The sequence below is a fragment of the Rhineura floridana genome, chromosome 2 (assembly GCF_030035675.1).
Source record: "Rhineura floridana isolate rRhiFlo1 chromosome 2, rRhiFlo1.hap2, whole genome shotgun sequence".
In the NCBI taxonomy this organism is placed as follows: Eukaryota; Metazoa; Chordata; class Lepidosauria; order Squamata; family Rhineuridae; genus Rhineura; species Rhineura floridana.
The window spans coordinates 78,183,006-78,197,112 of NC_084481.1; the positions used below are offsets into that span (position 1 = coordinate 78,183,006).

The window sequence follows — 14,107 nt, forward strand, 5'->3', positions numbered from 1 at the left end:
ATGTGTATTTATGTATAAATTAGGGATGGAAAGATCAGTCTATTTCCAGTCCATATCAGTTTCACATATGTTCATTCCTAAGTCCATTCTATCCCATTTCTGCATTAATGTGCAATTTTAAAAAAACATCAAAATCTCTATGAAAATGTATATTTAAACATGTATTTTAAAAAGTGTTTAAATACGTATTTTTTCTCTAGGTACACATTTTCCAACATATTTTATCCTAAAATATGCATTTTTGGTACATTTTTTGAGCTGAGAGCTGTATTACAAAATTTAGAGATGTGCAAAATCCAGTTATGTTCCAATCTGCACATTAGCAGGCGGTGGGGTCAGTTCGCCTCAGAATTCATAGACATCTAATTCCCTAATATAGACAAGTATTTCCTCACTGGAGTCAAATAGTATGGGGAGCATACATTTTTCAAATAATTTTTTTAATGTAAAAAGAAAAAAAATGGAATCAAAATGCTTTCAAAACGGTGTAGGCGGCTTTCATAGTCTCTTAACCAGTCTTGAGAGGCAAACTTTATAAACTTCCAAATTCTTCTCTGGCCCATATCTAAAATCTGAGGCAGAGAACAAATCCTGGGGCCACCCTCACCCATTTCCACCCCGCTCCATTCTCGCCAGGTCCCACAAAAATGCTCACTCTTTTCTCTTACCTTGAAGCTCAGTAGAAAAGAGCTCTGTGCAAAGAACAACAGCTGAAGCAAACAGGAAAAAGAGGCAGGATATACATATTTTTTCTCCTCCATTGTCCCAATGTGTCGGTAAGGTGCGATGGTTCTGAGCGCTATGGAAGATGTCATTCTCTCAAAAGCTTCTGCCATTGCTGGAGCTTACCTAGTGAGTGAAGACTTGGATACCCAATGTTTTATACTCCCAATTATATGCCAATGTTTTTTCAACCACAACTGTAGGCATACCTTTGTTTATGGGTATTAAAAGGTGTGTGTCTTCAAAAAGGAAACAAGATTTTGAGAAGCAAGAAGCAGTTTTGGAGAAAATACCGAAGTCTCCTGAAAAAGTAGTGGTATGCCTACAGCAGAAGACAATATCACCAAAACTTGAACAGTGCAGCCCCCTACAAAAAGTACAGGTAGGGATTTAAAGGACATTATAAAAATATATTGTTGCTAAAAAGAAATTGGGCCCATTAGTTGTTTTGACATGCCATATTTTATTTCACAGGCCATTGAATATAAAAAATTGCGCTTTCCAGCTGATTTGTCAAATCCTTATGCTGTGGCAACTGTTTTGATGCAGGAACCAGGCAAATTAAATATTAAATACTTAAGAGAAGGTAACAGCTTTGAGTGTTAAATGTTTGTATGTCATATGGAGATTTCCAGGCATGCCTGGAATAGATAGAATTGGCAACAAAGGCTAAGTAAGTGTATTAATTGCATACTGTTTCCCATGCTTATATCTGCATTTTCCCCACATAGCATGCCATCACGTGAGTAGTCATAGTGCCATCTAGTGTCCGAAGGCAAGAATGTACTGGAGTCAAGATCTGTGGGGAGTGAGCCCCTCCCACTCCAGTTTCATTCTTGCCTTCATCCGAGGCTGTTCATCTCTCCAGTACCGTAAGGCTAGAGTAGGATTTAGTGCTTTCAGTGTGTGTGTTTGTATAGTGTGTGTGTGAGTGAGTGTGGTGGGGCTTCTGCTGGCTCCCAGCCCGCTGGGGCCTTTTGTCCTGGGGTCTCTCCCCCCCCTCCCTGCCTCAGTGAGGTGGTGCTTGGTTTCCCCCCTCCTCCCTCTCCCTGTTCCCACTTTTAATTTTTAGTACCGCGGACTGCGCTGAGGGTCCTCTTGCCCCTGCCTTCAGCGGCAGCGTCTCCCCCCCTCTCTTAGGCGGGGAAGAACCCAGTGCTATTGCGCCTGGCTCTCCCGCCTTTGTTCCCAACCCTGCAGCACCCGCCACTCTTGCGGCGTCTGCCTCATGACCTGCTTTTTTGGCGCCTCCTCCACTTCAGGCATCAGTGTGTGGCTCCTGTTGCCTGCTGGCTGCTGCCGCAGCTCATCCCTGCGGCCGTTTGCTGCCTCAGCAGGCAGCCCCTTCTCGACCGTCCCACTTCCAAAGCACGGCTCCCCAGCACCATCAGGCATTACTGCGCTCCTGCACCTTCCTCTTTGCCGCCATTTCTACAGCAGCTTGCACGGGAGGCCTCTGGTTGCCGCCTCTCCCTGGCTATTAGCCTTGGGGGGCTTGCGGGCAGCCACTTACCTGTCTCGCCCCTCCGGCTGATTAAGTGCACCTGGGCGGCAGCAAGATCCACGACCGCCTTTTTTGTTTAGGTCCTCTCCAAGTTAACTTTCTTGCCCTTTTTAAAATTTGAATTTCCCGCCCCTTTTTATTTGATTGAATTAACAGTAATAGGATCTTTCTAGAGAATTTATTTCTATTCAGGATATAGAGGCTACTGAATCTACAGTACTGAGAATAGTACCGCACCCCCCCCCCCGTGGGCATGTACTACCACTTCTTTACCTGCTATAGTGCACAGCAGCAGTACCGCACACACACCCCACTGGGTGTGTACTGAGGTATATTTCCTCAGCTAGTGCACAGAACCAGTACCACCCTCACCTCCATCTGTGGGCGTGTACTGAGATCCATTGTCTCATATAGTGCACAGATATATTTCCTCAGCTAGTGCACAGGACCGGTGCTGCACCCCCCTCCACCTGTGGCCGTGTACTACGATCCATTGTCTCATATAGTGCACAGGAGCAGTATTGTGCCTCCATGGAGGCACATCTAAGCCTGGCCCCCTCAGATTGCATCTCGACTACTGCATCTACCAGCACATGAACAGGGCTCCTATCCACCTGCATTGCTGCATGTTATAATGGCAGATCAGCGACCCGAGACAGATCTGCAGACAGGTGATAACCAGCATTGCAAGCTTCAATCGCATCACAAGGCTTCAAAGTGCAAGCATTCCAAGTTCCACTCCAAGGCTGTCGCCAAAACTGAACACCTCTCTACCCATAGTGCCTCCAAGCGAGCTCAATATGCTTCAGTTCCTGATGTGGGGGACACTGGTCAGCAGGCATTGTCAGCTCTTTTTCACTCACCTACTGGCTTGTCAGGTGACGAGTTTGGGGGGTTCCCTAGTCAACCAACTTTGGACTGCCCATCTCAGTGGATGGCGACGACATCTCACCAATCAGCTCATCTTCACCTGACCCAACAAGGGCAACCCCTGCCCTCAGAGCCTTAGGCAGCTGTACCTGATCATCTCCTAGGCCTGCAACTGACCCCCGAGTTTCTTTCCCAGATGAAGGATATACTGGGCTTCTTTTCTCCATTACAGTCAGTTTCCCAGCAGCAAGTACCTCAGCGGCAGCCCAGCGCTATGAGTCATCATGTTCTCAATGATGCTATGCCACCTCCGTCTCCAGATCCTTTTGATGTTGCTAGAGGCAGAATTGGAGGTGATGACTCTGGATCGGAGGACCCTTCGGCCTTTCGTCAGGCCAAAAACGATGTGTGGAGTGAAGATTCAGAATTGGAGGAGGACTCTTCCTATTGTCTGTTTGACTCAGCTGACTATCTTCTGCTGTGCCGAAGAGTTTTGGACATGCTGGGACTCCAATCCATACCAACCCAATCTCTCGCCCCTCCCATGAAGGGGGCCAGGGTCCTCAAATCTCGCAGATCGGTGGATCCCTTCATTCCGGTTCCAGATCCCATTGACAAGCTGGCCAAAGAGCAATGGGCTCAGCCGCTGCGCCCACATCGCTTTTCTGTCATGGCCAAAAGACATTATGCTTTAGCTCCTGAGTTCAAGACTCACCTGAACGTTCCAGGAGTAGATCAGCCAATCTCTAACTTGGTGTCCTGGTCTCTCCTCCCAAAAGGAGACTCCCAGCTTAAGGACCCATCAGAACGGCGGCTAGACTTCGCCCTGCGAAAGAACCATGAGGCCACCGCCTATTCCATTCAAGCCTCTGTAGCGGCCTCCATCTTTCAAGAGCCTCAATGATGTGGCTGGACGAGCTCTTGGAAGACCCAAATCCAGATCCATCCAAATTCAGAAGGGGTCTGATCAAGCTACAAAAAGCGACTGCATTCGTAGCTGACACTACTTTGGATGCATTGCAACAAGGAGCATGAGCAATGGCTGCAGAAGTAGTGGTGTGATGAACTCTCTGCCTTCATCACTGGGACGCGGATACCACAGCTAGCGTCAATTTATCCACAGCCCCATACTCGAGCGTTGCTGTTCAGCGAAGAAGCCCTTAAAGCAGTCTTGGTAGATCCTAAAGACAACAGAAACCCTGCTTTAGCCACGTCCAAAAAAGACGACCGCAGGCCATTTAGGAGGTTTGCGCCATACCCATCTTTTCAGCCCTTTCAAGGAGCGTGGCCTGGGGGGTGAGGCCACGATTCCCATTTTACAGACTTCCAACCCTCCAAGAGAACTTGGCACAAACAGTGGTTCCAGGGCAAGGCTCAGTACCAGGGATGTCAAAGCCCTTCCACTTCATCATACAGACGGGGAGCACATCAGCGTCGGCAATTCTGACGCCATCCCTATCGGAGGCAGGCTACTCCACTATGCAGGACTCTGGCTGGAGCTAACCCAAGTTTCTTGGATCAGAGATCTTTTCTGTCAGCATACAGCATACAACTGTACAGCATACAGTTTGGCTACCTCCCCTGGACAGATTCCTTCCCTCCCCCATTCCCAAAACCCAGGAACGGCAGAGGGTCATGCAGGAAGCAATCTGACATCTCCTCGACATAGAACCAGTCCCACCAGCAGAGAGATCACGGGGTGTTTACTCCATCCTGTTTGCAGTTCCCAAGCGTGATCTGTCGTGGAGGGCAGTTTTGGACCTCAAGTTTGTCAACCGCTTTGTAACATCGACGGTTCAAAATGGAGTCACTTGCCTCAATTATACAGGTTCTACAGCAGGGAGACTTTGGCTTCCATCGACCTAAAGGAGGCATACCTCCACATACCAATCTGCCCTGCCCACAGACAGTTTCTGAGGTTCGTCTTTGGCCACAATCATTTTCAATACATGGGTATGCCCTTCGGGCTTGCGTTGGCACCAAGGGTATTCACCAAAGTGTTGGTCATCCTGGTGGCCAACCTCTGCCTTCAGGGGGTCCATATTTGCTCCTGCTTGGATTGTTTCGGGTGGACTCCAAGGAGCACGCGCGTGACCAGGTTCTCCGCACCCTTGTGGTTCTCAGGACCCAAGGTTGGCTTGTCAACATCGACAAGAGTCAGCTACAACCTACTTGGCAATTACAGCGTCTGGGAGCGATACTGGACACAGTACAAGCAGGACCGGATTAAGCCCAACTGATGCCCTAAGCACAGCCCAACAATGGTGCCCCCCTCAGCCCTTCCATTGCTTAACAAGACATTAAGACTCAATAAGTGCTGAAGGTGAAATAAGAGATTGAAAATTCAGTTTTCTTCCAGGCCAGACCCTACAACTATATTAAATAAAAACTGTTCTTTAAAAATTTTATTTAACACTAAATAGCAGTAAGCGATATAAGCAGATTATTTACTTATAACTAGGGTAACAGAAAAATGCAAATTTTCAACACTGTTTTATGCATTTCTTAATAAAATTGTTATAAGGGAAAAATGCAAATACAAAAAATTGTTGAAAATGATTTTTAATCACCCTCCCAAAGATTATAAGGCAAAATAAGATCTGATTTTATCTCTATTAAAATCATGTGATCTCGAGAGCATACTTTTCAATTTTGAAAATCCTCTTTCTACAGAAATCGATGTTGGTGGACAATTTTTGAAAAAGATATTCTAATGGAGAAATATCATTATTTGTACAAAACAAAACATCTTTTATTCCATTGCTTTCTAACCTTGAAGATGCATAGCATTTCAGCATACATGGATCAAAAGATGCAAAATAATGCTTATAGACATTGTTGCCTACTTATAACTTTATTTATACTTTAAAAAGTTTTCTCCTAGATTTTTTAATTGCAAAGTCTTTGATCAAGTCCTCAAAACTAATCTGGCGTAACAAATCTGCTTCTATACTTAGCAGAGACAAGGCATCCAGCCTGTCTTGTCGCATAGTAGTTCTGTTGGGATTTTTAATATGCTTTAGCTGAGAAAATGAATGCTCAGCTGTGCAATTTGTGGCCGTTAATGTTAAAAATATACGCAAGGCAATATATATATATTTACAATGATTAGAAAAACGCTGAAATTCATGCAGAAAAACTGTAAGACAAACATACTGAACTCGAGGTCTATGTCTGACACCTTCAAACTTTTAAACTTTAGTCACTCACCATACCAAAGAAAATGTTTTTTAACAGTTCAGATTAAAGTCGAACACAGCAGATAAGGAGAATTACAAAAAATTCAACTAAAGTCGAGTGTGGCAGTAAAAGAGTTGAGAGTTAAGGGCATGATAGCTAGGGGAAAATACTCTATGGTGTCCCCCTTCCCTTGGTGTCCTAAGCACGTGCTTATTTTGCTTAATGGTTAATCCAGTGCTGAGTACAAGCCAGGGTCTTCCTATCACTGGAACGCATCGCAGCCATCAGAGATATAGCAAGGCGCCTTCTACAATGCTCAAAAGTGGATGTGATGTTTCTGCCAAAGGTGCTGGGAACATTCATGTCCACCATTCACATTGTTCTGTGGGCATGACACCATACTTGGCCTCTCCAGTGGGCCCTATTACCTTTCTAGGCGGACATTGCCAATTCCAATCATCGCGACATTTGCCTGGATTTCCCCTTTCGGATATCTTTCTGATGGTGGGCAAGAACTCAAAACCTCAGCAGGGGAACTCCGTTCCGAAAACCGGACAGAACTGTAATAACGACAGATGCCAGCCTAACTGGCTGGGTGGCCCACTGTAGCTCCCGCTTTGTCCAGGGTCTGTGGTCCAGTCTGGAACAACGTCAGAGTATCAACTGGCTAGAATTGCGTGCGGCCCATCTGGCTCTCCGACACTTCCAGCCAGTCTTCCAGTTGGAACACATCCTGATCCGGACGGACAACACCTGCATAAAATCGCATTTGAACGGACAAGGGGGAACGAGATCACAAGCTCTCCAGGCAGAAGCAACCCGGATCTTTGACTGGGCCGAAAGTCATCTGATGTCTCTGCGAGCAGAACATCTCAGTGGGACTCTGAACGTGACAGCCAACTGGCTCAGCAGGTGGTTCTGGGGGAGTGGAAACTTCACCCAGCGACGTTCGACCTCCTCCAGTGCCGGTTCGGCACCTTCTCGGTGGACCTCTTTACCTCCAATCACAATCAGCAGCTGCCCTGGTACTTCTCGAGATATCTGGAACAGACCGCGGAGTCAGTGGATGCACTGGCGACACCTTGGCCGGACGGTCTCCTGTACGCCTTCCTTCCGATTCCTCTACTGGGCAGGACATTGAGAAAGCTGAGATGCAAAGGGCACAGTTGGTTCTGCTGGCCCCGTACTGGCCTTGCTGCCCATGGTTCTCAGACCTGATTGCATTGTCAGTAACAGAGCCTTGGAGACTGCCAGTCAGGCCAGACCTACTCTCTCAGGGACCAATCTGGCATCCAGATCCTGACTGGCTGAGTCTGACGGCTTGGCGTTTGAACGGAGACAGCTGATTCACTCAGGCCTATCTCAGGGGGTTGTCGATACTATTATGGCATCTAGACGGCCATCAATGAATCGCATTTACCAGAGTACGTGGCTCGCCTTCTCTAAGTGGTGTGCAGGGCAAGGTTGCCGATCTTCTCAAGCTACTCTACAACAAGTTCTTCAGTTCCTTTATAGAGGCCTGAAAATGGGACTCAAAGCTAACACCTTGCGTCGTCACGCCTCCACGATATCATCAATCAGGTCTGCATCCCCCTCTGATGTTTCTGTGGGTTCGCATCCACTTATCAGGCGCTTTTTGAAGGGAACTGCTCTCACCGGCGGTGTGCCATCATTTTCCTTCCTGGAGTCTACCTAAGGTCCTGCGAGTTCTTCAGCGCCCTCCCTTCAAACCTCTTGGGTCAGTGCCTCTGTGACTGTTATCCTTCAAAGTCCTGTTCCTGGTGGCAGTCACCTCAGTGAGAAGAGTCTCTGAACTGGGAGCATTGTCATCGGTGCGTCATCTCTGCATTTTCCACAAGGACTCAGTCATGTTGCGTTCAGATCCATCCTTTTGTCCCAAGGTCAGCTCAACTTTCCACTGTAACCAGGACATTGTTCTTCCTTCATTTTGTCCTAAGTCAACTCATCCACTGGAGAAGGCCTGACAGTTGCTTGATGTCCGAAGGGCCCTCAAGATATACCTCTCTCAGACCCGGGACATAAGATTGATGGAGTCATTATTTGTATCCTTTCACCCAAGGACTCTGCGGAAAAAGGTCTCTAAATCTACCCTGTCTTGTTGGTTGCATTGCCCTGGCATATGAGTCACTAAAGTTGCCAGTGCCTGGTAAAATAACGGCGCATTCCACCAGGTCTGCTGCCACTATGGCCACTTTTGCAACCAACGCACCTCTTGCAGACATCTGCAGAGCAGCGGTATGGTCTACTCCAGACTCCTTTATCAAACATTGTAAGATAGACCGCTACACTTCTGCCAAGGCTTCCTTTGGGAGGCGAGTTCTGCAACAGGTTCTTTCTCATGAGTAAGCACTGAGTAAGCAGTGGTGGTCCCTCCCTTCTTGGGCTGCTTTGGTACATCCCACGTGATGGCAGGCTACCTGGGGAAAACGGGCCATTGGCCTCACCTGAAGGGTGGTTTTCCCAGGTATCATGCCATCACAGCCCTCCCGTTTGGAGGATTTTTGAATGGGGATGTCACCTACTACAGGATATTGTTTAGGTTTATCATTTAGGCATAGAGTTATGTCAGGATCTCCATGTTCGTAGAAATGTTTGCCCTACTGGGCCAGGCTTGTATTTTCCTTGCTGGCAGGCCTATTGGCCGTTGCTTTTTCTCTCAAGATGTCTCATGCCGGACTCGTCGCGAATGAAACGAGTGGGAGGGGCTCATTCACCACAGATCTTGACTCCAGTACATTCTTGCCTTCGGATGCTAGATGGCGCTATGACTACTCACGTGATGGCATGATACCTGGGAAAACCACCCTTCAGGTGAGGCCAATTGCCCGTTCTATTCTCTCCCCTTCTACTATTTGGTCCCTTGTAGTGTTTTCTGGTTTGTAGGCTCCTTGTGGCAGGGACCTGTCCTTTAATTCTTTGTAAAGCACCATGTAACGTACATGGGTAGCTCTATATAATAATAACGTTGGGTGGGGAGAAAACTGTCAGCATAATCAAGCAAAAGTACAGCCTAGATTTTGAAGAGGGGAAAAGGCTGTTTCACCCTTCGTTCTTTTTAAGGTGCTTAGTTGCAGACCAGTTCTTTGACAATTACAATGAAGTATACTAAGACTTATGGTTTTGCTAAATAGGACTTGCTGCATAAAGGAAATGGGATATTATCAGCATATATAGTTCATTTAAACAGCCAGCCTTTTGTTTTCTTTCTTGGGAAGATTTGGTGGATTGATTTCATTTTCTTACTCCAGGTCTAGTATAGGGCTATGTTAGTATGAGGTAAATATTACTTTCCATCTTCTTCTCTACCTCCAAACCAGTCAGATTGGCTTGTGAGCCCTAAGAAGGTAGTCTGAAGGTGGAGAAACTTGCTTCCACCATAAAACACAACAGTTCACCTAATTTAGCCATCTCTGTATATTTACTAATCTGATTCTTTGATATACAGGTACTAGTGCTTTACTGTTATTTTTATTGTTAAATCTAGATGCTAGTATTTATGGCTTCTGGATATTTCATAGGAAGTGAATCAGAAAATAGAATGAAATAAATAATATGCATATTATGGTTTTTATAATTTTATTGAATAGTTTGTTCATGTTATTTATTATGCATATACACAGAGAAACCACCCTCTATGCTTTAAGCTGTGTTCTAGAACATTTCTGTGTCTTACAGTATTTTTAACAGTGTTTTAGAATGTTTTTAATTGTCATTGTTTTTTGGGATGTTTAACTGCTTTTAGTTTGTTTTTCTTTTCTTGTTAAATTGTTTTGTTTGCTGATCTGGGCTCCTTCGGGAAGAAGTGCAGGATATAAATTTTAATAATAATAATATATCATATGGGCAGGTAGTTATAAATATTGTTGTAAATAAATATATAAATAGATCCATTCCATCTGGATATGGTGGATCCTCCCCTGATTGAAAGAGATCACCTTCAGTTCTCTAGTTCTCTTCTAGCCTTCCAATTCTGTAATGGACACTCCTCAGTGTGAGAGATACTGGAGGTCTGTCTAGTACAGCGTTACTTTGTTCCTGTTCATGTGGATGCTGCTTAGGAGCCTCTGTGTGTGAAGCTTTGCCCCAGTATCTCCCTTCTGAAACTGTAATAGTGCAGCTGTGATCGTTGTCATATGGTCACCTCTTCACGTGTATAACACTTGAAGGGAGTTGGTCGCACATCGAGAAGGAAATTATGCATTTTAGTCAAATGTGTTTTACTATCAATGCTAATCTTTCAAATTCTGAAATTTCTCTTGAATTATATAATACAAACAAAAAACATCTTATCTGAAAATATTCATACAACAGGGATCTTACTCCCATAACATCACACCTTTCATCATTAATTCAAGACCCTGCCTCCTGTGAAACAGATCTTTGTAGCAGTCTAATCCATGCATTTTCCACATTCTGCTTTCTTTTTTTAACTTTTTATTGTAAAAGAGAGCATATACACAAATCTCAAACTTACAAAACACTATCCCAGCTCACCCCCCAAACACAAACTCCCTGTCTCATGTAAATACATACCATGACCCTCTTTGTCTAAGGGAACAAGGGTAAATCTGTAACAAATACGTTAAGACGTCAGGAGGCCCCCATAACTTGCATAAACAAAATATGAGTTCAAAGAGTAAACAGAACAGGATATGTAACACAGTTATAGCGAGTCATGATATTGTGCCTCGCCAGAAAGAGAGATGAGTTCTGCTATCTTTTTAATACCATTCTAAATTGAATAATTCATCACTTACAATAGAGGCCAGTGGTGGTATGGAAGGGTTATTTTGCCCTGTCTTCTGAACATCCTCTTGGTACTTGTGTCCTACAGTCCTAGGAGGACAAGGTGATGGAGGAGCTAGAACAAGGCAAGTGAAAGAAGCTGTTTTTGAATTGAAAGTAAAACAGGACATACAAGAAGAAATAACCAATCAGCTTAAATGGTGAGTGTTGCTTGCATGTATGCAAGAAGAAATAAATGCATAGCACTTTCCTAAACAAAGCAAGTCATTGTTACTACCTTAATACTCCTGCTTGGTATATTGAATGAATGAATGAATTTATTTCGGTCATGGACCAGCCAATGCTTGGTATATTGGTGAAATAAGTTTTGTAAAAATTGAACAAAGTGTTTGTTTATTTGCTTCCCAGTTTGTATCTGATGAAAATTTATATTAAGAATTAAATTAGTAGGGTTTTTTTAAAAAAAATAACTTGATCAATAGCTGACCGACAAATACCATTTAAGAAAAAAACCCTATTGGGTTGTGTCTAAGGATGCTTTTGCATTAGTAGAAAGCAGTTCTGCTTGTGCAAGGTACAGTTCCCCATGTCCCCTGAAACAATTATCCTAAGGGTTGAGAGATCCTCTGGAACAGTATGAGATATGGCACAAGGGACTGCAATAGGAGGGGAGAATTGCAGAAGTTAGGTGCCGTGCCTTGCACCAGCTGCAGCACTATCAGCGATTCAACCCAGTTTTGAGTCTTTATCTGTGCCAATATAAATGCAGTCATTGGATTTGAAAAAATGCAGGACTCTACACTGGCAAAGTACTTATCAATGGGGCACAATTCATCTGAAAGAATTTTGAAATTAGGAGGATTTCACCAGCAGAAATTCCACTGAAATTAGTGGGCCTTAAAAATGCATGATCCTCCGTGGCGCAGAGTGGTAAGCTCTGCTCACGGCCGGAGTTCGATTCCAACTGAAGGAGGAAGTCGAATCTCCACTAAAAGGGGTCGAGGTCCACTCAGCCTTCCATCCATCTGTGGTCGGTAAAATGAGTACCCGGCATATGCTAGGGGGTAAAGAAAGGCTGGGGAAGGAACTGGCAATCCCACCCCATATATATGGTCTGCCTTGTAAACGTCGCAAGACGTCACCCTAAGAGTCGGAAACGACTCACACTATAAGTGCGGGGACACCTTTACCTTAAAAATGCTTAAGTTTAGCTGTGGCCTGCCCATGTCTGGATACTGTATTATGGATGCAGAATGTTAAAATTGGCCAACATCAGCACAGTAAGTGTCTAATCAAGGGCTAACTGTGATATATTTATTTTTAAAATGCATGGTGAGATGTTGATTGTGGTCTATAGGTAGGCATTCTACAAAATCTACAGAAGCTTTGCATTGGATTGATTTCATCCATGCGGAACACAAGTAGGGCACCTTTGTCAGACCAAGAGCCTTGTTCCCTTTTAGGCAACTTTCTGAGGGCCACATGCCGGTGGTGGGTGTGGCCAAAGGCAAAAGTGCATGGAGCAACATATGTAACACTGACTTTCGTACAGTGGACAAGTTCCTATGCACACTCACACAGCCCACTCAGTCCTCCATTGAGACCAGCAGGAGGCATTATCAGAGTTCAACGACACATTTTAGCCAGGCAAAAACACTTGGGGTACAAAGCAGGCCAGTGAGATATGTAGCCTGGGGAGAGTTCCAGGGGCCATATAAAGAGGCTTGGAAGGCCACATTTGGCCCTTGGGCCTGAGGTTCCACACCCTTGATGTAGAAGCATTGAGCTGAACTTTTATTTTTATTTTATTTTATTTATTAAATTTGTTAGTCGCCCATCTGGTAAGGATTATCCTGCCACTCTAGGCGACGTACAATAAAATACAAATACAATCCATAAAAACATAAGCAAAAGATTAAAACTACCCCTAGAACTGCAGACTAATGACCTAAGTCCCCTCCCCAGCCTGGGTAAAGAGCCAAGTCTTCAAGGCCCGTCGCAAACACAGCAAGGAGGGTGCCTGGCGGAGGTCAGTTGACAAGGCATTCCATAGCGAAGGAGCCACTACAGGAAAGGCTCTTGACCTAGTCCTCTCCAGTCTAGCTGCTTTTGTTGGGGGAACAAGGAGTGAACCATTCGTAGACGATCTTGTTCAACAGCGCCCCTGGTGAGAGTGGAGGCATTCCTTGTTTGGCATCATCACAAGCTGCTGTCCTTTGCAGATAGAACCCGATTCCAGTTTTCCCAGAACTACCATGCCCATATCCTTATATTTATCAACAATTGGCAGCCTGATTGGTCCATCAACTGATCTGTTGAAGTTTGGCAAGTTATCCAGATATGGAATAAATGGTAGCCCAATATACCAAGGACAGAAGTCCGATTGCTCCGACTGAGCTGAACTTTTAAATGAAAAATGTTCTCTCTTTTCCACTTTGAATGCAGGCAAGTTCATTTAGGCAAAGATCCAATTTGTCCAACTTTTCAAAAGCAAATTCTTGAGGACCGACAGAGAGAAGAAGAACTGTACAAGGTTAAGACATATTTTTGTTTTAAAAGAACTGTGTGGGTTTGTATGTTGCAAGCGGTTGCTGGGTGCATCTGTTCAAGGAAATAGATCCATCTTGTTACAGTGGACAAGATGAATCCTTGCTGCTTAAAGACTTATCTTGAAAGAAAGCATGCACCATGCTTGCTGTCAATAATATTTTGGTAGACTGCATAGTCCCATCTCTTCTCTTCAGGGTTCACATGCCACCCACACCAGCAAGAAAAAGGACGGGGGCAATACAAAAGAAGAATGGGGAGGGCGCTTTCCTGTACAGTCTCCTCGGGGATATCTTTCTGTAGCCTGTTGGTTTGGGAAAAGGTCCTGTGACATCATGACTCCAGTGCTCCTTTTGGAGTACCTCATTGTCTACACACCTATTGTCTTTAGACAAATAGTTATAGAACCATAGGAAGCTGCCTATATTGAGTCAGACTGTTGGTTCATCTAGCTCAGTATTGTCAGCTCTGACTGGCAGCAGCTCTCCAGGGTTTCAAATGGCAGTCTTTCCCAGC

The 14,107-nt window shown here is 44.9% G+C and overlaps 1 protein-coding gene across 3 annotated transcripts in view; it reads left to right on the plus strand.

The window, feature by feature from the left end:
* The window catches only part of CFAP221 (cilia and flagella associated protein 221), a 59,138-nt gene that overhangs the window by 29,664 nt on the left and 15,367 nt on the right, over positions 1-14,107 (plus strand). For all 3 annotated transcript variants that reach the window (XM_061608982.1, XM_061608980.1, XM_061608981.1), the window contains 4 exons: positions 973-1,105; positions 1,198-1,309; positions 11,133-11,244; positions 13,490-13,577. In XM_061608982.1, the coding sequence (XP_061464966.1) occupies positions 973-1,105; positions 1,198-1,309; positions 11,133-11,244; positions 13,490-13,577 (445 nt within the window). The remainder of the gene's footprint in view (positions 1-972; positions 1,106-1,197; positions 1,310-11,132; positions 11,245-13,489; positions 13,578-14,107) is intronic.